The 25,372-nt window shown below is 39.8% G+C and overlaps 2 protein-coding genes across 2 annotated transcripts; both read left to right on the forward strand.

Moving 5' to 3' along the window:
* Positions 1–4,786: 4,786 nt before the first annotated feature.
* On the forward strand, positions 4,787–12,691 carry ctsba (cathepsin Ba). The gene is made up of 11 exons (XM_041934767.1): positions 4,787–4,943; positions 8,465–8,592; positions 8,688–8,773; positions 9,016–9,130; positions 9,388–9,503; positions 9,866–9,951; positions 10,031–10,177; positions 10,625–10,741; positions 10,969–11,097; positions 11,666–11,747; positions 12,010–12,691. The coding sequence occupies exons 2-10, from the start codon at positions 8,470–8,472 to the stop codon at positions 11,737–11,739; spliced, it is 993 nt and encodes a 330-aa protein (XP_041790701.1). The 5' UTR covers positions 4,787–4,943; positions 8,465–8,469; the 3' UTR covers positions 11,740–11,747; positions 12,010–12,691.
* Positions 12,692–13,358: 667 nt separating this feature from the next.
* On the forward strand, positions 13,359–25,169 carry adpgk2 (ADP-dependent glucokinase 2). The gene is made up of 7 exons (XM_041935471.1): positions 13,359–13,573; positions 15,342–15,501; positions 16,944–17,134; positions 17,382–17,478; positions 17,689–17,825; positions 21,076–21,212; positions 21,979–25,169. Exons 1-7 carry the CDS (start codon positions 13,378–13,380, stop codon positions 22,534–22,536), a joined length of 1,476 nt encoding a protein of 491 aa, XP_041791405.1. The 5' UTR covers positions 13,359–13,377; the 3' UTR covers positions 22,537–25,169.
* The last annotated feature ends 203 nt before the right edge of the window (positions 25,170–25,372 follow it).

The raw sequence follows: 25,372 nt of genomic DNA on the forward strand, positions 1-25,372 counted from the left end.
GAAGCCAGTCATTTATCCAGTCAGTCAGTTCCTCACTGTGTGTACGCTTCAGTACATGGTTTGTATGTGTATACAAAGACACAGAACTCCTATTTACAATCTGTAAAATGGTCAAATCTGAGAATTGATGTATCTGTTTTTATTTTCATAAAACTATCTGAGAAGCTAATGATAAAAAGCAAAGGTTTAAGGGAAGAACATTTTAGAAATCGTCCGCTGTGCTTTCCTTTGCTAAATGTATCTGCAGTAATTTCAGTCAGTCAGCACTTTACAGCAGCGTTTATTGGTAGCCAGTGGCTGTAGCGTGATAGTCTATGATTATATTCAATGATTATAAGATGTGATTTTATGGAAATTAAGCAATATAGAATTTTAAAGGAGTGATCAGATATTTGATATCAAAACGAATAATTTTTATGTTTGTTTTGACTTTGTTTATGGCCTGCAGAAAAGCTTTAAATCTCTGAACTGATATAAAAATTAGCGAACCAAGTCTCCAGAATTTAGAAAAGTTCTCCATATAAGCTCATACTTTCTTGACAATGAAAAAGTGTTTTTTCTATTGTTAAAAAAAATTACAAACAACTGACAAAATGAAAGTGGTGATTTTAGTGACAAAGAAAAGATACTGGAGATAATGATTTCTGCAGGACATAATTAATGAGTGTACTCTTGTCTCTTTTATGAGGAGGTAACTTTCATGAACACCTCTGACAATCACATTTTGTTTGTTTTTTTAATCAATGAAAGAAGGGAAATGTCTGAATGATAATAAGATGTAATGTATGGTACATGATAATGTGGCAGCAGTGTTTTGGATGTACTGACATTGGTTTTATTGAAGAGCACATAGCGAGTGAGCTGCTGTCAGTGAAGCTTAGAGGCACATGTAGAAACTGTGTACCTGCCTTGTGAAGAAAGTTTAACATGTACTTGTGAAGTACAGTTAACTACATACTAGCTGCTGTTTTAAAACTGGCAATATGAAGGTTCGTGTTCCTTCCTGTAGAGGAAAATGACGCCGCTCAGTTTTGCGTTCAATAAGAAAAAACTTCCTTAGATATGCACAATCCAATTTGTTCTTCAGTTACACCCCTGTAGAGTGTTTTCATACTGCACGTGAACCATTACACCCTACTGAAATAAATGCAAATGTCCACTAGACAATAATGCTTCACAAACCTTGTTAACTTGATTTCAAGTTATAAGTATAAATATGTTTGTATCTTAAAAAAGTAATACAGAACAACACTAAAACTAGTTTGCAAGCTAATGACAGTGTTTATTGAATCACTGAAATCTAGTTTTGACACAGTCTTAAATCAGTAGTTCTAAATGACTATTACTATATTCTGTAAAGACCACTCATCACAAGTATGTGCCGTCCTTCAGCGTATCCATTTGTTGAACCTCCTACCTCAAATCTGAATTTCCTCCCGACAAAACTGATTTTGTTATTTATTTTTTATTTTTTTGTCACAGTAAGAAAGTGTAATATCTATTTGACTGCGGACACTCTGAACCTTTGTTCCGCGGCATAAAACCTTTTTTGTAATGTAGCTACCGTAAGAAGGGAGACGAGTTAAGGGGCGGATGTTTCAGAGCAGAAATGCTGCAGAAAGGTAAATTCTGGAAATTATAATGTGCTGCTGTGAGCTTCATGTCTGGTCAGTGCCGGTATTATGTTTGGAATTATCCCAACATGTGAAATGTGATTGCAATCATAGAATGTGGGATTTAATAATATCAGTCTTCCATGTGTGTTTGTCTTCTATTGTTCTGTTTTTCTTTAACTATCCTATTTTATTTTACTTTCTTTCTAAACAAATATAATGAATATAAAGTAAGGTCTATATCAGTTATATTCAGCAGCTGAATGGTTGTGCTGCTCATGCTAATAAAACAATGGGCAGCACTGTGAGAATATGAATTGATTTACGGAACAAAGTAAGGAAACATGCTTTATCAAACTGTTATGTACATCCATGTTGATAGATGAAGGAGTCACTGCATGTTGCTTGTTCATACAGACATCCAGAGAATTGTATCTATTCCTTTAGAGAAAGAAAGCACTTAACTACACGCATTATCGCACATGCTAGAACGTGTGTGTACGCAGCAGCAAACAGCAATAAGCCAGCTAATGAAATGTATCTTAGTGCACTTATTAGAAAATATCCATGCGCACGCTTTCGACGATGCCTTGGCTTGACTATCATGAATCAGCGCTTTGCCTTGTAGAAAGACAGCTTGTCTCCTGTGTGTGTGTGTGTGTGTGTGTGTGTCTTGCTTTATATTAGAACTACATGCTTTGCTTTGTACAAACGGTGTGTGTGATAACCTTTGCTTGTGTTTCTAATTTGACTCATTATCTATTTTTTTAAATGTTCTTCTTTGGTATTCGGTCACATTTGCTGTTATGAAACATGTGGACAGCCACAGTGCAGTGTTTCAAGGCTACGCGCTGAAGTCTCACATGTGAAATTGTTTAGAGGCAGTTTCTAGTTTCCGTTGACAGACTGGCATTAGTTTGCTGATTGAGCGTGACATTGCGTTGTCACCAGACAGCCTCCATTTATCAACATGCATCACCTCATCTCTGCAAGGGTTTCCACAGAGCAGCTGTGGTTGGTGGTAGTGAATCATTAACTGTGCTATTGATGTGACAAAATAAAGTCATAAACCATGAACAAAGCTCAGAGTGCTGTGCTATATTTTATTGATTTTCTACAATTCATTTCCCATTAATAACATTTCAGTATATTTATGAGCTTTAGACACAGACCGGTAGAAAAGCATAATCACAGTGTGAATGATGCAGTATAAATACACGTTACATATACTGAGTGTAGTCACAGTAGGCAGCTCTAGTGCAATATTGCTATGACCACAGGGCTGGATTGACCTGCCAGTGGGGCCCAGGACACTAACCACCATTCCTCCAAACTCCTCTGTATATTGTGCACAGTTTTCCTATGTTAGCACACTGCAGTTCATGACCCCAAGTTAGCTGTGCAGCAATTTTATTAAACACAAATTATAATTAGAGTTTGCACCATGTTAGCTCAACATTAGCTCAAATAATAGAGGCCTAAAGATCAGATAATAAAGCAGAGATCATCTTAAGGCTCTTACTGTTTTAGATGACATTGTGCTTTAATTTACTTATTTCAATACAACTTTATTTACTGTACATTTATTATTATGCAGCAGTTGTCCACCCAGGTCAACAAATACACCTACATTCAATTGAAGAAGATGGAGAAAAAACACAGTCACAAAGCTAAAAGCAATAATGTCTTATCTTACATTCATTAATAAATACTGTGTAAAAATGCAAAAAAAAACTAATTGTAAAGTTGTATTTGGGCTAAATACCTACAAAGCAAATGCCACACGGTGACAGGTGAGTGTTGCTACCCAGGGTTTAACTTTATCACGTTAAATGATATCTTAAGTAATTAAAAGAAGAATGTGATTTTGGTAAATCTGTCTGGTTAAATCAGAAAGTATTCTTGGTCACTTACACTTTACTTTAAAATGAGGATCTGCTCTTGTGCAACTTGCTTGGTATAACAGTGATTAAGGGTAGTGTGCTGTGATTCCTGTATTTGTCCCATCTCATCATTTTGAAAGTCAGATGACAGGAATAACAGGAAGAGAAAGTGGCTGGACGATCAGCATGTTCCCTGTGGTCAGTGATCCACAGCACAATACAGCATTATACAGCGTACAAGCCAAAGAAAACCAAACTGTCACTCTCATCAGTTACTCATCAAAAGAATAAAATTAGACATAAAAGAAAAACTAAGAATACCACCAGACACATACATTGCTGTCCATGTATTACTATAAAAAGGTCCTTTTATGCTTCAAAAGATACTGTATTTTAACCCACTGACCTATAACCAGAAAAATTAATTATTTGAAAGGATCCTTTTAACAGAATAACTACAAGTCCTATCTACTCACACTGTATGTTTGACTGATATAGGGTTAACTTCTCTTGTATTTGTTTACTTGTTCAACTTAACGGCAGAAAATAGGCAATTTACTGTCTCGATTTTTTATGACTAAAAGGATGCCATTTAAAAAAAAGGCTTAGTAAATGCCTTAATCAGAAAATGTTGATGTGATGATGATCTTCTCGATCTTATTTAAAGGTATCAGTGATCTTTTTGGTAGAATGATAGTGATGTGCAGATATCTCATATTTGCAGTTTTTGGGACAGTATTCATTTGGGTTTGGATTGTGATTACTTAACAGGGGCTCAGACCCAGAGGCCCTAGGGATCCCTGAAGGACTTTTACTTGAGAATCATTGTTGTGGCGCTGTGGCAGTGCTACCTTTCCTGTTAATGATGACACAACAGCACAACACAGACCGACTAAACAGCAATGCACACAACGGAGTTTGATATAAACAAAACGCACAATTATATCAAATCCCAGTTTCAGTGACAACAATAGGAATATACGTAAAATTGATAACAGTAAGAAGGACAACTGAAATAGGAACAGAATATGTGCAATTGATTCATAGGTTGTATTTGAGTTGAGGGTAAAGTGGTGACTAAGAGGGTGGGTTTCAGCACCACCTAGCGGTCACATTGGAGCACTGCGTTGCACCAAACTCTCTCGTCATTAAGTGTGTTTTTGCCATTCAGATCCAGACTGATCATTATTTGTCTGAGATCATCACTGATCCGAAACCCACGACGACAACCACAGACCGGAACAGAAGAGCTGTGCTGACTTTTGGTGTCGTTATCGATCACATGATCTCCATTCATGTGACTGATTCACGTGGTTCCAGAAATAAATGAAAGAGGAGGACGCGCTCACAGTCGCAGACTTTATTGACCACAGACGAACAGTTTGGAGAGGGGGAACCTGGAGCTGAAGATTCAAGTCCATACCAGCAGCTGACACACGAGCTACAGGTGACATTAACTGCCTTATTTCTGTGGGTTTGTCGACATTAAAGCGGCTTCAGCTTCTTCTGTATCAGACGTACGGAGGTTGTTTACACGATGAGATAGCAGTTTAGCTAGCTATTACACGCAACATGAACTAACATAGGAGCTAAATAACACGTTAAAATAGTCCGTTTGTCTGATATTTTGCACTGGCATGGACTGGATTAATACAAAGAGCAGTTTTAAGTCCTCGTTGTCGCAGTTATTTGCTGTCATCGCTCAAATGATTGTTGTTTTTGACTGCATGACCCATTTCCGTGTCATGGTCAGAGGTTATAAAAGGAACGTTTGAAAGCAGGGGCTAATTTATACAAACAAACGTGTAACTTATTTCAGTTATTAATGGTTTTGGTAATTGGAAATGATCAATGCAGTCTGCTTCAGGTAGCATCTCGTTTAAAGAAAGCAACGAACTTAAAACCCGAAGTTAAAATGAACATGAAACATAATCCTGAACCGTCAGGCGCAGTGATACAGCGGTGAAATGGAAAGCGAAACTTGTGTTTTTATGGGAGCTGGAGGCAGCCATTCCGTCCTCTGCGTTAGCCAGAGAAAAGAGGGACTGAGAGTGGTTTTATTGAGTTATAAACGTATCTGTGATGCAGAGAGGATCATGATGAACTGCAGTTGATTGATCTTTGGATAAAATGACCGTATTCTTGACTACAACTCAATTTCCAGTCCAGATTGTTTTACGGAGCTGCTCCCATCAGTGCAAACGGGAGAGAGAGAGAAAAACAAGTTCATTTTGAACATTTGCAACCACAAGCAGAACAGACCAGGACCTTTTTAACTATTGAGTAAATCAAGGAAAGAGGAAATGAGTTGTGTCTGTCAGCAGACAGGACAAACCAACCACATTTATAGTGCAGTATTACAGATTCATCAGTCATGTGCAGGCAAGATGAGGTGTGTGTGATACTTCTTATGTTAAAGAATATGCAGATAGGAAAATGCTATGCTGTCATAGTATCTTGACATTCTTCTGGGTCTTTTTGCTTGAGGCACACATTTTGTAACATGGGAAGGAACATTACAGATTACAGCTTCAGTGTTATATTAAAAAAAACAACCCTGATTCCTGTACTTTGGACATTACTTCATAGTCTTCCTCTGCAGAGGTACATATTAGCACTTCTCAGTGTTTTCCTGTGTAGTAAAAATCAGATAATACTATTAAGAGAAGAATGAGTAGCTGAACAAGAAGGTCTCCTCTAGCTGAACTCAACCCAGCATTGCAGGACTTATCATGTGAAGATCACTGGTTCTACTTATGAAGCAGCTGGTGAAGAGTGCCTTCTCTCTGTGCCTTTAGCACTGACTCACCAATTTCTGTCGCGCTCTTAAGCCTCCCACGTAGGGGAAAAAGATTTCACACCCCCTTAGCCTTTAGATGCTCTTTAGAAATGCGTTGGTCAGCATAGGAAATAAACTGTCATCAAGCTGTGTTTATTTCAGAGAATGTGACATTTTGGATATGCCAAGGAAAGGCCTCACAGCCTTTCACTATGACTCAGCAAGTTGATGTAGCCTTTGAGTCTTGCTCTGACAGCCATGTTGAAAGTAATTGACATGAGACCGATATCTATAGGGAAGTCAGTGGAGCAGATCAGCAGGCCGAGGGTTCACTTCTCCAAATCACATCTAAATCATTGCTTCAGGTGTGCGTGAGGTTGAACTGCTTCTCTTAATACTGAACAGATGGACTTGTCTTGTCATTTTCAGTTTTCTGGTGGCTCAAATGGGAATTTGTATAGGTTTTTGTTTTTTAGCTTTCCATGTTTTGCACACAGTCACTCCCAACAGCAGCCGGAGAATAGACACCTCCCTACAACCAACCTGTGACCATAACCTTGCGGCTAAAACACACCTCGAATGCCCAGCCAAGGACATCACTACGGTCCTTTTCTTACTTTACACAGAATATGATATATGGAAAGTTGAGTACTTACGAAAACCTGGTTCAGATTTTAGAGAAAGGAAGCTGAGTGATTGGAGTATGTCATGTGGCGCCTTAGTGTGATTTCAGGGAACAGATATAATTGTGTGAAGGGGAAATTTCAATTCTTTCTCCTGTTTGTGTGCTTTTTGGCCTCAGTCATGTGATATCAAACCAGTTTCACTGGAAGTTGTGTTTTTTTTCTGCCTGAGGTGTTTCATTGGATTTTCTTCCGCTTTCTCAGTTTGAAAGACCTGTTTTGAAGACCTGCTCTTGTTCTTGAGAGGTAATCTATGTGGCTGTGTGCCAGTGTAATCACTGAGCGTCTGCAAGTCTAATATATTGTTACATAAGTCCATATAAAATTGTTTTTGGCCACATTCTGATTCAGATTTGGTGTTTTCTAATCATGTTTCGAACACAGTTTGATCAAATAAAAACAGAACCACTGTATGCTTATAAAAATCAGTCAACATGTCTGCCTGTGTCTCTCTCTGACTCCTTTGTTCTCTTCTGTCCTGCTGTTCAGGCCTAAAGATTGACATCATCTTCTGTCCATTTTATCGGGGCTGTCAGGGTTTGAAACTGCATGTCAGTTCATCCCATCGTATTTAAAAAGAAACACAGTGTCTGCGCTGAAATTGATTTTGCTGGCATCCCGCTCATCCTGAGTGCACTCATGCCTCTTTTTAATAGGCTACATTATGATCGCTAATGTGCTCCTGTCAGTGCATTTCACATCTGATAATGTGGTCTCATGTATACCATTTCAGAGGGAACTTGGACCATTTGGAACATGCATTTTATCTAAAAACTTGAGAGTGCATAGAGTTGCATGGTATGAGTGGATGAGGTACTATGATGAAATTGCTTTAGGTGAGAACTGAAACCCAGTCTAATTATGATTTGGTAAACAGCACTGACAGTCTTCTATAAAAGCGAATGCACTGCCTGTTGAAAGTCTAAAGACCTTTTTTTGTGTGTACACGTAGATTTAATTCTAAGGAATAAGTTGAAATGCTCGACTGTTTGTTGTATATGTGTGCCTGCTGATACAGTGTGTTTAACCACTGGAGAGGTCTCTGACAAGCATGACTGAGGATAAGAGGGTTTTCTCTGCTCTCTTGGTACACTGTGTATGCATGTTCCACTTGCATGCAACTAGAGTAACATTCAGTCAGCTGTGGACATTTTTTTAAATAGGCTAGTTTAAGGAATGCATGTAAGTGGAGAATGACCCTTTTTTTTCTGTGTTTTCAGCAAGTTTTCTAACCTAGAGTGTTGTGTTTACAGTCACTTGTGGTTAGGTACTACACATCTGTTCTTGTAGCCTTCTTGTGAGACATTGTTTTGTCTTCAGCCGTCACCTCTGAAAGTTAAGGAAAATCAAAATGCAAGTTTTGCCTGGAATTGAAACAGTCAGATTTAGGGCTACATAATTATGCTAAGGTTTGGCAATTGAATCAGAATTTATGCAATAATCATAGCTGAAGTATAATTTGTTATGTGAATAACAAACTTGTCCTCCTCGTGTTGCATTTTTCAGGCAAAATGTGGCGTACAGCCTTCCTGTTATTGGCTGCCAGCTTGGCTGTGAGCCTGGCCAGACCCCGCCTCAAACCACTGTCCAGTGAGATGGTCAACTACATCAATAAGTTCAATACTACCTGGAAGGTGAGGTTTTTTCTTTCTTTCTTTTTGTTCTGTCTTACCTTGTACTCTTGTGCCAGTGATTATAAGCAGCTCTATTTGACTCTCCTCTCTTGCAGGCTGCTCATAACTTCCATGATGTCGACTACAGTTATGTACAGAGACTCTGTGGTACGATGCTGAAGGGACCTAAACTGCCAGTCATGTGAGTCTCGCTTGTAAGCATATCAGTGAGAGTGAGCGTTTGCTGTGTTGTATATCACCTAATTGGGTACCATTGCTTCTATGCACATAGAAGAAGAAGAAGCAGTGGGGTCAATGTCATGGAGCAAAACTCTATATCCCACCTGCTCAATACAAAATGGAAATGCACACCAAGTCTGCTTGAATTGTCATAGTTAGTTGAAGTAGCCAGTAATACGTGACTGTATAGCTGTTCCTCTGCAGGGTTCAGTATGCTGGAGACCTGAAGCTGCCTAAAGAGTTTGACTCCAGAGAGCAATGGCCCAACTGTCCCACTCTGAAGGAGATAAGAGACCAGGGTTCCTGTGGGTCCTGCTGGGTGAGATTTTAAAACTAACTGCTCAAAAGATGTGACTATGTTTAATTGGGGTTTAGGATGGCTATTTGTTATAAGGAACACATTTTCTAGTTTTGTTAGATTGTGGTTGGTAATGTGTTGTAGCATCACACATACACCCATGTTTCAAACGGCGAACAGCACTCTCTATCTTTCCATCCTATGTTAAAATAGGGAAAAACTCCCCTCAAATTGTATTTGTACATCTGCAACATGTCTCGGTTCTTCTGCCCACACAGGCATTTGGCGCCGCAGAGGCAATCTCCGACCGTGTGTGTATCCACAGCAATGCCAAAGTCAACGTGGAGATCTCCTCAGAGGATCTGCTGACCTGCTGCGACAGCTGTGGCATGGGGTGAGATGCAGCAACGTGTGAAAATTTTCACTTCTTCAGACCTTTCCTACTGATGATTGCATCGAACTGTTGTATGTGAACCATAATCCAGAGCTCTGTAACAAAGCATACTGTTTAAAATTTGAATTAATTTAACAAGAGGAGAAAATAAATTAACTCAACGCAAGCTCACCAGTGAATGATCTGTTATGAAGAGAGAAGTCTGCAGAATGAGTCACCTTGCCAGAACTGTGCTTATTAAAGATATTGGGTGTCAACCATGACTTTGTCAGTAATTCAGACATTTGGCTAGGCCACTAGGCAGGGAGTGACAAGTGTTTGTGGGTAAAGGTGGAAACATTTTGATATTTCTCACTTTTTAGATGCAATGGTGGCTATCCTTCAGCTGCCTGGGACTTCTGGACCAAAGTCGGACTGGTGTCTGGAGGCCTCTATGACTCCCACATTGGTCAGTTTTGTTTGAAGAGACTTGTAAAGTGGTACAAATGTGTGGCATCTACAATCTGGCACTTTCTTTGTGTCTATAGGTTGTCGACCCTACACCATCCCCCCCTGTGAGCACCATGTGAATGGCAGCAGACCGTCCTGCAGTGGGGAGGGTGGAGACACACCCGAGTGCGTCTACAAGTGTGAGGCTGGATACACACCCAGCTACAGAGAGGACAAGCACTTTGGTAAATAAGGCAGAAGAAAAAAGGTTTGAACTTGAAATAAGGGTGGAATTAGGATTGAGCATGCTGACATTAGCTGTGTGCGTTTGTATACTCACCAGTATTTCCTATAGAAATGGAGAAATGAAATCTAACATTTGAACTGAACTTTCCTTCTTGCCCTGTGTTTTTCCTCACTTTAGTTTGTTATTACATTATATTATATTATTTTAATAGTAAACAGTTAGTTGAAACATGATTTTATTGTCTTGAAATATAAAGTGCCAACATACATAAATGTTCTTTGAAAAATTTCTTAGAAAGTCAGTTTACTCAGCCAGTGTATTAATAGTTATTATTATTCAATCACATATCAGTTGGCAAAAATCACTCTTGTATGTGCCACAAACTGTGTGTTTATGTCACAAACACACACACAGTGCAGGATCCTAACTCTAAAGTTTGTTGCAGGTAAAACGTCTTACAGCGTGCTGTCGGACGAGGAGCAGATTCAGTCTGAGATATACAAGAACGGCCCAGTAGAGGGAGCTTTCACCGTCTATGAAGACTTTTTGCTATACAAGTCTGGTAAGAGCACAAGCACCATTAACAGACAAATGTAGTACAAAAACAAGCAATACTGAACACTTGTACACTCACAGCCTGCTGAGCAGAGGGAAAATGCTGAGTGTGGATTTTGCTCAGTGATTCTGTAAAATGTTTCTGACTTTTACTCAAGCACTTGAATGCAACCTCTTGCTCACCCTCCCCCTCTGTTTTGCTCCTTGCCTTTCTTTTTTCCTTTTTTGTCTCAGGTGTGTATCAGCATGTCTCTGGGTCAGGTGTGGGAGGCCACGCCATTAAGATCCTGGGCTGGGGGGAGGAGGATGGTGTTCCCTATTGGCTTTGTGCCAACTCCTGGAACACTGACTGGGGTGATAATGGTGAGCAGAGACACATATTTAACTACTTTTAACTAACATTCATACAATAGTCTAAACAGTAGCAGATTTACATGCATGAAGGGGATGGAATATTATAAACACTTTAGTATAATGTAGTCTGATACACAAACTGCAGCCTCAAATGACCACGTCGTTGAATTCACAGTGTCAGAAAACTTAACATTCTAATCTTCATAAAGATTTTTTTGCAGGGATGTTGCATTAGATTAATAAATAAATGATCTAAAATATTTTTCCAAAATAATTCTTTCACTTTTGATACCCAAGTACATTTACCTGGTGCTATTTTTGCATTATGATATTGCTACTTTTAATTGAATTATAATGTTTCTTTTCTGCATATCAGTAAAACAACAAAGCACCTTGTACCACATACACCCAAAATTGAAATTTTAAATGTGGTTCTTTTATTAAGCCTTCAGTGGGGAAATTCAGTTTTAGCAGCAGTTCTGGAATGAGACATGAACCCACATTTCATATGTTCTCACATGTAAGAAGTGAAGATATCTCATTGTTAACTGTCCTGTGGTCTGTTTCTGGTCTTCAGGATTCTTTAAAATCCTCCGTGGATCGGATCACTGTGGGATTGAGTCTGAGATTGTGGCAGGGATTCCCAAATAAAGTTTAAGGTAAGAGACAACAAGACAACATGTAATGGAAATATAAAGTATTTCTGAGTACAATTCTGCCAATCTGTTGCAACAACCCCAACGTTATGTTACAAACCAGACTGGCGTGCATGGATTTGTATTTTTGCCCAAGCTCTAAGTTGACCATTGATCCTGTACCACCTCAGTAGCTCCCATTTCAAGTCATTGTGAAATCCATAACAAAACTTTAACAGTAAATTGATGTGTCTTGATGTCTGTGCCTTTTGTTAATCTCTTGCAGGTTTTGAGCTGCAGTGTCCATACATAGTCACTAGAGGGCAACACAATCCACTTGCCTGGTCTGGAACGTGACAACTTTTAACTGCTTATAGTCCTTATAGTTAAAACCCACGGATCACCTTGCGCACACGACATGTGCAACATTTTGGTTTTCTTTTGACAGCAGAAGACAGAAGAGAAGAAGCAGGAAAAAAAGAACAACCTTCACTTTATTTAGGTGGATTAGCAGATCACAACTGTGTGCCTGACCACAGACCACCATTGTTGAATTTAATTTTATCTCAGGTGATTTGATCTGAACTTGTCCCCTTGTCACATTTTTTTCTGCACTGGTGCAAAGTGTGGACCATCTTAGAGCAATGCAGCACATCATAGAAAGAAATTAAAGGACTCTGCCTGATGGAGCAGAGAAGGTCGTTTTTTTTAATGATCGCAGCTTTGATATTGATTTTTTTTTTTAATCCAACATTATTTCTCAGTGCCACAAATACCACTCCATAATGTAAGGATGTACTATTGTAACTGGTGGCTTTAAGTGTTTTTAAACTTAGAGTATCAGTAGAGAAATTGAACTTTTTTAAAAAATATGGTTGAAATTGAATGTTTTTATTTGCCTGTGTCAATCAAAATATCAGCACATAACTGCTATGTTTTAAATAAAATAAAACAATATTTGATTTCCAGTATGGTGTTATTCTTGAATATGCATGCTGACATTTAAATGAGCCTGATTTGAGGCTGATAGGATTGGCTCACCAATACAATGTAGGTCAAAATGTGATAGATGAATGGATCAGGTGACGCCTGATCTGATAAGTGAAACGGTTAAGGTTAATGCTGCATTAGGACGCCAACTCATAGTAATTAGATGGTATATTGCGACATTCATTCTAAAGCAGTTACCAAGTTTGTTTTCTAGCAAGATTAGCTTCTACCTTATGGAAAAGTATTGAGAGTGGGGGAACAAAAGTGTGTTAAGTGTTCTAAGCTTAGCCACTTCCGCCTTGCTGTCAGCAAAACAGCGAACACTCCTCTTTCACAGTAGAACAGAAGTTGTTCGTTCAGTAACCAGGCGTCCACCCAGTATCGAACGTGGACAGCGGTTCTTCGTCAAAATAAGACACGCAACGAGGTGCGTCCTTTGCGAAAGTAGTTGTTTACAGACCCTTAAACACAGCTGGGGTGGTGCCGTTGAAATAATTACTAAAAACTAGAATTTTTCCCCCATATCCGTCCAGCTAAGGCGCATCCGGGACACTCCGGCTCACAAAACAAACGTGCAACCCAACGCAAGGCTCCTTACTGGTCGCGCGGGCGGAGAGTGCCTGCTCATTACACACAGTGTGATCCTCTAGCTAACAAGCCAACGATGGAAGGGGGAGGCAGGGTCTCGTGGATGAAATATGGGCCTGTGGTGTCCCTGCTTGTGGTTCTTTTGGCCTTGTGGTTCCGGTCACCCCAGAATGCAGTACTGGACGACCGGCTGGACACCGTTTTGTCCTCTCTGCTCCGGGCTGAACGCAAAGTCGGGATGAGTAACGTCGCCAGACCGAAAGTGGCCGTCGGTAAGTGCAAGTGCTGTGAGCTAACATAGCTAACGGTACCTAGCCTAACCTAATTTTGGGGCTTATGGAGTTTCTGGGTTAATAATCGATTAGGTCTGAAATGAATGGCATCCGTAATAGCTGGAACTGCTTCAGATGAACTAACGTTAAATTAATTGTTAACAAAACAGACAAATAAATGTTGATTGCTAACCATATGCACTACTTGTCTTAAATTGATGCAACGTTTATGTAAATTTAACTTAAATGTACTTAAATGTAAGTATAAAAAATACTGGGAAAATTGACCAACCGAGTGATAGCAAGGACGTCTAAGTCAATGTTGCCGTATGTTGGAGGCAGACCCAAAACAGTGGTGTGTAGTTTGATGAAGAGCTATAGAGGGATGATCTGCTCAGTCAGATCTCCGTCCAGATCAGCATTTTCCGACCATCTAGAATAGTATATTCAGAGCAGGAACCTCCGCCCACCAGCTGGCTGACATTTCTGTGGAGCTCCTCACTGCAGGTCTGCTGTGTTTGAACTGATGAGGGGCTAAGACAAGTACATGGAAATGTGGGCCAATATTTGCACCATGAATGGCGCCTTATCGACACTAGTGACTGCCTTATGTCAGTCGTGTCGATTGTAACCGAGGTGCGACATATCTTATGCAAACTAGCACACAAGGTAAATAGTGAAATTAGATGGAGCATTTAGGAATGCTCTAATTACTATTGCTGGTGTTAAAATAAATAAACACGTTGCTTTCAGGCCCTGGTATGTTTTTCTTATGTTGATAGCAAGTTAACAGCTCCATGGTCTCATACCTGCACCTATAAACAAAGGCATGGTAAAACTCTTGGTACCGCTTTGGTGTCCAGTGTGCCAGGGGTTAAAGGAAGACTGGCAGTTTGTGGTTTCTGTCTTGCATAGTTGCAAAGGGCAACAAGTTGATCAGCGTTGTTAAAGGGTGGAGTTCCTCAACTGAAGACAACAAACTGCAGATGCGTTTGGGCAAACAACAAAATTTGCATGTTTGAATTGTGTCTTGACTGTCATGATCTAATCCTAAAATCTTGCCCTTTGAACCGAGATTCAAACACACAACAGAAGTGATCGCAGTATCTCCCCAACCTTTACCCAGTTCAGCAACAGGCTAGGCCATGCAGTCAGACCTGTTATGCTGTAATTATTCACAACTTGATATGGATAACTGGATAATAAAATCACATGTCAGCCTAGTCACATAATATCACATATGTTTAGTCTAGTCCTAATGTATTGCTGTTTGTTGCTGAGTTACACACAACAACACAATGACAAATTCTGACAAATTTTTGGCTTCTCTGGTGTACACAGGAAGGTTATCTGGGGCTGTGGCACAGCATGTTGGCTTTTGTTCAGACTTGACAGAAAATGATATTTGATCGAGTAAAGCTATGCGATTATGATGTTTGATTGAGCAGCTGGAATGGCATCAACATGTCATATTATTTGAGCAGCCACAGTGGCAGACAAATGTTGCAGCAGCTGCATGATGTGTGGATATCCCCCTGCTGAGCACACTGGCATTACCTTTCTCTTTGCTGTAGTTGTACTGTTCAGTTTGACCGCCGTGTCTAAAAGAAAATGTGTGATACACAATCTTCTCCTTGTCCTCTTTTCCCTGCAGGCCATCTCTTTATCATCTCCTTCTTGTTGACCATTGGCCACAGATTTAAAGTTATATCACATATTATTTTTCTATGTTTGTCTTTCTTTCTCTGTCCCTCTCCCTCGTCCACAGGATTTGGAGGTTGTGTTGACCTGATAGTAGACGGGATATCGTTGCTAAATAAGATTGGCCTCCTTCACACAGACCAGCCCCTTCATCATAACTACATAGAAAATGAAGAGCAGCTGGCTCAGAGCTTTGCCTACTTCTTTGCACCGGGAGCTGCTGCAGAGTAAGTGCTGTGTGTGTGTGTGTGTGTGTGCGTGCGTGTGTGTGTGTGTGTGTGTGTGTGTGTGTGTGTACAGATAAACCAGCCAATAAGTACAACCCCCCCCCCTCCAAATATAAGTTGGGAAGTTGTGTAAAACTTAAATATACAGCGTCCCAAGTTTTCTGGAGTTGAGGCTATGAGGCTATATTTGTGGTCTAGTTCGAGGAATTTATCCTAAATTGTGGTGATATAAATACCTTGAACAAGTACTATCGCAAATATCTGAATACTTTGCTCTTCTCTGTGCTATGACTGGTTAACTGAGTTTTCCTGTTAATATACAAAATGTGTCTTAAGTGTGTGTGTGTGTAATTGCATAAGAAAGAGGGGGGTGTGAAGTAGTTTGTGAGGCTTCGTTACACCCCTCAGGCTACTGTACTCCTGAGTCATTCCCTCACCTCACATGCTCTTTGACAAACACACTCTTATTTAACCACCATAACTATCCTCTTTTCTCTGGCCATCTATTCTTCACACAAAATAGGCCAACCAAGTGATATCTATGAGTTTTGAAAACACCATGCTTTCGTCAGTGCTTGTCTGTATGTTTCTGTGTTTGTTGCTGTGGATGTTTATCAGTTAGTTGCTGGACAGCCACTCTAAAGTATCTGGTATTTATACTTCAGAACTCGCCTCACCTCCCTTCCAATTCTGTGGTGACAGCCCCTGTTCTGGCTGTGGAGCTTGTGAGCCCTTGTTCATTGTCTGGAACTAACACCCAATGGCAACAGGCCTTTGCGTGTCAGGCCTGTACAGAAAGGGCGAGGGAAAAATGTGTGAGCGAGTGAAGAAGAGTGATGTATTTAAAAATCTCAATTAGACGCAGAAACCAGGTCTCTTTCAGTGCTTGGCATTCAGAGTTGCATCTCTTGCCACTTTCTTGCCTTGTTTGGCATTGTAAACACTTAATGTATGCCAGATGATGGCTGAATTTGTGGAGGCAAAGTTTGAGACCATAATTCTAAAGCGTAAGCCAAAAAAGTGAGCTAAGTGAGAGCTGAAGATTGGGAATGTCTGCCAAGTGCAAACCGGGTCAAGTCGCATGTGTGATAGGTTTGGTTTGCTCTGTGTGCTCAAATATCCATCAGCATGTACTTCTGTTTCTCTTATATATAGATATAGATATAGATAGCTATAGAGTGAGAGAGAAGCTATGTGAGGTACAGACAAGCCAGAACCTCAATCTACAAGATCTATCATTTTTTAGCACACTTTGTTGTTTCACAATATTTCAGTTACATACGTTCACTTCTGTGAACATACTGATTAAAGCAAGGCACATTTATACAGCACATTTCCTACACAATGGCAATTCAAAATGCTTTACAAGCTGTATGAAAGTATTCCAAGTCAAGATGTTTTAGCATTTTTTCACTGTTTTTTTTTCCCCCTTTGTCCTGCAGGCGTTTTGTGCTAAATGATACCCTATTCAGCGAGCTGGTTGACGTGTCCCGTGACTTACCTGGTAACAGATGGGCAGTAGGTGGCAATGCCCCAGTAATGGCTGGTCGGATGGCAACCGAGGGATGTGATGTGTTGCTAGGAGGAAGTTTCAGCCCTGATTTTACCGATGTCCTGTCCCAGCACATTACAGGTATATAAACACACACGCAATTACACACTGGTGCACCATCATTTAATACCGCATACTTGGCCAATAAAGCCATATCCCATTCTGATTCCTATCCTTTTCCTGTATCCCCGAATTCCTCTGTACCCCTCGTTTTTTCACTGCCTCCTATTCGTTGTTCCACTTCCTCTGTCCTCTCTACTCTCTGTTTTTCCCCCCTTGTCTTCCTTATTTCCATACCCCTGTACCTCACCTACCTTTGTTTTTCCAGTGGCAGGTAACATAGTAGAAGAGCCAGACATTCACCTGATCCTGGAGTATTCATCTGGTGCTAAATGGGGGCAGTATACAGCACGAAGAGCCAATAGGTATGTGATAAACAAGCATTTGGTTTATATTTTGAGAATTCTGAGGGATCACAAAAGGTGAACTGTGCATGTGAGCGTTTTTAAGTGGACTGGATTTAATGATTGCTGTGAGTAATAAAGCTTATTGTTGTGTGTGTGTACACATAAATTTAAGGCTCTACGGTATTTGAAGCTGACCGTGTTGGGCTTGCTTGTGTTTGTGCTCTGTAGGTATATCATCCACAGTGATGACCATAACCCCTACCTGGACTCCATGGAAGACTTTGCCAAGAAACTCAAAGACTTCAAACCAGACCTGCTGGTGGTGGGTGGGCTGCAAATGATGGATAACTTCCCCTTTCAGTCAGGTAAGAGGAAATTGGTGACAACCTTTTTTTTGTTGTTGTTGCTGATTTTGGACATTCGGCAGTATTGTCCGCTGCTTTGTGTTGCCAATTGAAATGGGATGGTGTGGAACATTTGTTAGGTTGTTAGTTGTCATTAGTTTTTTTCTCAAGCCTGTGTGTGCTTGCTTAATGTTAAAGAACCTAGTCTATACTGAGCTCCACTTAAAGGTCCAACAATGGCTTGTAAGTTGTAATTTTCACGCAGACCAGAGAAGAGAGTCATGAGTGAGATATGTGGTGTTCCCCATAGAGTAATATAGAGAGTAAGCCTGTGCTGATATGAATATTGACCTTGACAATAATTATACTCTCTATTGATAATGATAAGGTGAAAATGCTAAGATAGTCGTGTTATGTCGACATTCAACTGCTATTGAATGTAGATAGTGACATCCCGTCACCACCAGCGATCAATCAAGTAATATTCAGGTGCTGAACTTGGCTGGACTTTTCCCACATTTGAAATATTTGAGATGGCTGTTGATGGTGACATAGGTTTGCGTGGTATACTGGTTTTGTCACCGGGGTCACATTCTACCAAACCATGGATTTTACACCACTGTTTTAGCATATTAGAAGTAATGCTCTTTTCTGTGGCTGTGATAACATGCTGGTAGAGGGTTACACACGTACTCACAGAACTGGCGTTACATCCAGTAAATACAATTTTCCTCGCTATAATGCAGACTCTGATAACAACAAGATTTGGAAGCTTACTTCTGCTTATGTCTGTGTTGTTGGCTGCAAGAAACAAACACAAAATTCTTCATTTGCTCTGACCATCTGAGGAAGTAAATACCCAGTGGGTTAACTACTACACAACTACAACCAGGCAGCTCATAGGCTAACAGTTATACTGTTATGTGTGTGCTAATCATTTTACGTTGCACAGCTTTGAGGGCCAACACAAAACAGGTTTTTTTGCTCAAAGTATTTTTATTGGCATATTAAATTTATACAGAATGACACTTCAAAAACAGAACTGCATGAATGCAATATAACCCCCCCCCCCACCGCTCAACAGAGCCCCATCCCAACAACAGTATTACTGTACCATTAAGTAGTTAAATAATGATCTTATAAAGAATTACTTATACATACAAATAAAAAAAATAGATGTATGTAGAAATCAAAATGAAAAATTAAAAATAAGCAGATGTGAAAAAATAAATAAATCATTAAAATAAAATAAATAAGATAAGATAGCAATCGAGATTGACAAAATAATGTTCAAGTATCCAAAATAAATAAATGAGTAATTATTAATAATAATAATAAAAGGAAATGAATTGAAATTAAATAAGTGGGCTATAGATTATATACAATATAGGATCGATTCTCTAAATTTTAAGTGTTAGCATCATCCATATTTTCTATGTATGTCAAAAAAGGTTGCCATACATCATAAAATTTTTGAGCACACCCTTTTGTGGAATAGCGAATTTTCTCCAACACTAAGTGATGTAGGAGGTCTTTAATCAACACTTTAAAGGTTGGCAGAAACTTCTCCTTCCACTTGAGGAGTATAAGTCGTCTGGCTAGAAGGGATGTGAAGGCTATTACATCTTTTGCTCGTTGACTAATGTGTGTATCTTGTGGAATTACTCCAAATATTGCAGTGACAGCAGAGGGTTCTATATGTATTTTTAAGACATCTGAAAAGGCTTTAAATATTGATTGCCAGAATCCATTTAACTTTGGACAAGACCTAAACATGTGTGAGAGGGTGGCTGATGCTTGCATACATCGGTCACACGTAGGATCTATACTAGGTGTGAACTTTGCTAACTTCACTTTAGACCAGTGAAGACGGTGTACAACCTTAAACTGGATAACTGTGTGCCGTAGGCAGACTGAAGAAGAATGAACTCTATCGAGGGCTTTGCTCCAAACCTCATCAGACAACTCCACCGCCAAGTCTTCCTCCCATTTTTTCTTTAACGATGTCAGGGGTTCTAGGTTACATGAAATAAGTAGAGAGTAAACTGTCCCAGTTACCCCTTTGGAGTATGGATTGAGTCTCAAAATTGAGTCTAAGAGAGAACTGGGTGGTTGTGATGGAAAATAAGTAGACGATGCCAACACAAAATTACGGATCTGTAGGAATCTAAAAAAATGAAGCCGGGGGATATTAAATTTAAGCATTAACGGATATGAATGTGTTATCAATAAATAAATCTTCTATAGTGGTAATTCCTCTCTTAACCCATTCATAAAAAGCTTTGTCTATAGTTGATGGTGCAAAAAGATGATTTCTCACAATAGGAGCACAAAGTGAAAGGTCCTTTAGTGAAAAGAATCGCCTAAATTGTATCCAGATTCTAAAAGAATGTTTTACAATTGGATTTGAGCTATACTTGGATATAGGATCCAAAAGAGGGAGTCTGGAGCAAAGCAAGGAATACAGAGATGTGTGACAACAAGATGAATTTTCCAATTGCAGCCATTTATCATTAGCTGAAGACTCCTTCCAGTATAGCATAGCCTTTATGTTAGCAGCCCAATAATAAAACTGGAAATTAGGAAGAGATAGTCCGCCATGTTGACGAAGCCGTTGTAACATGCCTTTACGTACACGAGGGTTTTTCTTGTTCCAAATAAAGCCTGATATCAGTTTATCTATTGATACAAAAAATGGTTAACACAAAACAGGTTTAACTTAAAGACTGAAGCTCAAGGATGGATCAATACCGATTTCATCTATTGTAGACCCACACGCTGGAGAGACAGTCAAGAGAAACTGTGAAAGTTAAGCCTCATTTGAAGCAAATTAATTAAATAATCAGAGTAGTAGCTTGAATGTGGGAAACAGTTTTTGTTTTCGTTGCTTTTTGTGTTGTGTCAAATAGCCACACCTAACGATACTTCCGCACTTCACACTGCAATGCATGCTCAGCTGGTTTTGGTACAGGAAAACCCCCTCTACTGCGTGCCACATCAGAATGTGTGTCTGTTGCTGCCGTGTGTACATGAAGTTAATAGAAATATCCTGTAATACACTGACTATTATACTTATATAATACAGTTTGAGTTTTCTGCCAAATAAATGCTGTTGAGATCTTATCTAACTCTGAGAATGAATCTCATTACATTTAATAATTAACCTACATTACGGGGCAGGTTTCTCCTTCCAAAACACATGAAGGACTACACCTCATGTTTATCTGAATTTCTTGTCCTCTCCTGCCGCCTATTCCTTTCATCATTCCAGGTGAGCGGGACGCCCTCCTCTCCCGCCTGGCCGACGTCCTGTCCTCCTCATCTCCACAGATTGGGGTCCATTTTGAGATGGCCAGTTTTGTAGAAGAGAGCATAATGGAAGACCTACTCCATTATGTCGTCCCCCATGTATGTATGACTGAACAATTAAATGAATCAATGCATGAATTTACGTTTGTTCCATAGAATGGCAGAGGACAAAAAAAAAAAACAATTGTTCATCCCAGCACTGACTGAAGTAGTTGAATGATGAGGAACAAGGAAGCAGTTCCAGGCAGTCGGAAACTAGATTTGCTTAGTTAAATTTTCTGAATACATGTGAAAAGAAAACAGCCTTGACCTCAATGGAAACTGTATTTGCTTTCCTGTATTTACATGTTGATGTATTATAGTATGTTCAGTGTCTTGCTCGCTAGTGTCTTGAAAAATTGACAGAATTTTTCTCACATGTAGTGAGACTGTAGTAACAAGAGTGTGAAAACATATCTGCAAAGCCATTGTACATATATAAATACATTATTCTCTTGTCAGTCCAATAACTACTTTAGACAAAATAATAATAACATGGTAAATATTATCCTTCAGACCTATTTTATCTATAGTTATTGCTAATTATGAAGTATGCAGTCGTAGAACTCCATTGTAGTCCAGCAATTTCTAAACACACAGAATTATCATAATGTTGCATTGGTTTCCTTCATTGTAACCAACACAGCAAGTGTAGTTTATTCCTCTCAGCTCTGCAAAAGATCAGAATAAATTACACTTGCCATGTTGATTGCAATTGAAGAATATGTCACTCAATGCAACGGTATGGCTGTTTTTTTCCAGGAGGTACAGTTTAGTTAAAGGCAGTTCCTGAGTTTAATCACTCACCCTGACTCTGCTTTCCCAGGCGGACTCTTTAGGGATGAATGAACAAGAGCTTCCCAACCTGCTCAGTCTACTTAAAGGCTCCAACATCACAGTGTTGTCAGACCCAAACCCTCGTGTAGCCACTGTCCTCGACCAGATGAGGGAGGTCTATCGCATCCTGAACCAGCGCTACAAGGACGCCAGTGCAGAGAGCGGCACAGAAAGCGTTGTGGTTAAGCCGCTGACTCGGCTCCACGTCCACACGCTGGCCTTTCAGGCCATGATTGTGACACATGGCTCCCAGTGGAAGAACACCATGTCAGCCACCGCTAAGGCCTCTCTCACAGCTAACCGCCATGTCTGTGGCTCTAATGACATTGACCCCAGCAAGGCGAGGCTCATCATGGACGACTCCTTCTCCATAAGCCGGCAGGAGGGCAGCCAGCGTATTCCTCTGCAGGAGACCAGGCCTGTCAGCTGCTGGGATGAGGAGGACTATGAGATCTGTGTTGCTCCAGTGCTTGTGTGCACTGAGGTTTACCAAACTGCAGGTGGAGGGGACAACATCTCAGCCGCTGGCTTGGTGCTGCAGATCTAAAGGAGGACACTATATGCTCTGTCTGTGTGTAGTGCTAATTAGGTGTTGGCAACCAATGTGACTCTTTATCTAGGTGTGATGCAAAGTAGCTGTTGTGGCAAACACAGATACTGATTGTGAAATATATCCAGCTGACGCTGTCATGCTTGCAGCTCAATGCCCAGGGCAGGTGGTCAATAAGGAAAACTGATTGTTATCATTTATAGGAGTTAAATGATCGCGTGCAGTGGTTATTAATCAGGTTAGACCAGCAGGCCTCAGTTTTTGTTTTTTGAGGTACATGCAGTGAAAAACCGGTCAACTCAAAAATGACATTTTTTTGAATTGAGTAAGGTCTATCCTCACCAGACTTTCTCCGGTTAGTTCTCAGTTGTGTGTGTCTGTGTGCGTGTGTGCCCGTTATCAATGACTTTATCCCACTTGCATTAACATTGTATTCATATAATAATATGTATATGCAAAGCTCTTTTGCATCCAGTTGATTTGATTTTTCAAACCAAAACTTTGAAGGAGACACTGCCTACTCTGTCTGTAGCCCATCATTTGACTCCTGTCCTCTTCTTCTTCTCCAAGGCCTTACAAGACTTGGCCTTCAGTCAGGATGAGATACGGAGGGATGAGGTTTGGGTTAAATCATAAAGACACCAGGCTGTTTTTGTAGAGCCACACAGGGTAGCCTGTGGCATGGTGTTTTTGAATTGTGGAAATTTTGACAAAGCTGCATTTTCTGCTTCTTTTTTGGATAAATTCTCTCTTTTTTTAACCTGTGGCTCCACTATGCAACCGTCTTGTACACATAATTGTGTAACTACTGAAATAGCTGAATCTTCTGTTTCTTGGAGGCATGTTTTGTAGGCGCTGTCACTTGCTTAAAACCTCCAGTTGGAACCAGTAAACGGGGCTCTGACCTCTCCTGCCTTGCAGCAAATGTAAGATCATATATGAGCCTTATTCTAATGAGAAGGCTCTAACCCATGTCTTCCCTCTCCTGTCTCATTCTCAAAGGCAAAGAAAGATTTAAAGTAGAAAGCCGTGAGGTAATCGCCTCCTGTTCTTCCTAATATATGTGAAAATGTGATGTGTTGTGGTTGATTGGTTTTAAGATTTTCATTCCTCTGTGTGTCAGTTGCAGTGCAATAATGCAAAACAATGTTAAGAGACCACTGTTGGTAGCTGGATATGATGTCAAAAATCTCCTCTCTACCTCTGTGTTCTTTTTGTTTCACCTTTTTTCTTCTTCTCATTGTCCCTTCTCTTCCACATGGCACACTTTTCTATAATCTGTCATATTTCTTCCTTGTTCCTTCCACTCTTCTTGTGTCTATTTATGGCTCTTTAAGGACCAAATAACCAGCGTAGACTGCTGCTGGTGAAGGTGATGCAATGGTGAAGTTATTGGCAGCTACTTCTAACATTCTCACATGATATTGGCTGCATACAGTGGAACACAATCTCATTTTCTAGTTTTAGATGTTTTTAAGAAAGAGGGGGCTAGCAGCATGATATTTTAAGTTATGGTGTTATCCACCATGAAACCCCTAAACCTGTGGACTACGCAGAAAATATTTTTTTGTCTTCATCCTGTAGAGGGATTAGAAGCCACATTTCTTTCACTTTTCACAACCACATATATGTCGAAGCCACTACTCTCTGAATTTCCTCCTCCTTAAATAATGTGTGAAAAAATGGCCTCTAAATGGTGTTCAACCCCCATTTCACTCTTTTCAGGGTTGGAATCACTTTTATTTGTGATTGGACTTAAATGGGAATGATGCCAACTCTGCGATTTTCCTCACTATGTACAAATCAAACATTCCATGACAGACCCAGCTTTTGTTATTTTCTCCATTCAGAACTAAGCATGTTTGACAAGAACATTTTAACACACAAACTGATAATTTTTCTTTCTTTCTGACACTATTTAATTCCTTTATTAGTTATATAAAGCTGCTTGTTACAACCCTTTTTTATAGAGGAACACCCTTATTCATGTTACAATGCAGCAAGTGTGAGGTTAAGAGACAAAGAAAGCCCTTTAAATCTTTTCTCTGTGTATCAAGACTGTACTGATACAATGCTGTATGATTATGCTGAAGGTAAATGAGCCTTATTCTTTCTTGACTTTTTGTGTTTAGTGAAAAGGGAATGTTTAATACACACTTTTTCTATTACTGTAGGCTTATGTTTTATTTTCTGATGTCTTCGTCTTACACAGTTATTGGAAACCAAAAGTAAGGAGACATTGTTTTTACTGTGAAATGAAACTGTTCGAAGCAGACCCTCGGCAGGCATTCATGTTCAGATAAAGAACTGTTTGTGTTTGCTACCATATCATCTGCTTATTTAAGCTCCAGATAACTCATGTCATCCCTGTTCCAAAGCTGTGTTCAACTGTTTCATGCATGTATAACTATTCAATGCAGAATCACCTAAGATAAAATGCTATGCTGATAAAGCCAATCACAGCTTTGTTTATTTTCTCATACTCAGGGTCTACTGAACTCAAGAATTCTTAAAGACACTTGTGATGGGAATTATGGGATTGTCACATCATGGCTCTTATCATAATTCATAATTCACCATTCTCACAACATTGAGCACATTTCATCTGGTGGCACTTCATATAGGTAATGCTCCTGGTTTTCATTGTGTTACTAATTCCTGCTTTTCCCTCACATGCACGGTCCAACCCTCAGTCAAATGAATGACCTGATAATATACCAATACACCGCTGGGCCCAGATATAATCACAGAACATGGAATATTCTAGAGTACAGAGTTGTTATAGAGACATTCTAATGTGATCTTGTCTGCCAAGTCTCAGATGACTTTTAAT

Source organism: Chelmon rostratus, chromosome 1 (assembly GCF_017976325.1).
Source record: "Chelmon rostratus isolate fCheRos1 chromosome 1, fCheRos1.pri, whole genome shotgun sequence".
Lineage (NCBI taxonomy): Eukaryota > Metazoa > Chordata > Actinopteri > Chaetodontiformes > Chaetodontidae > Chelmon > Chelmon rostratus.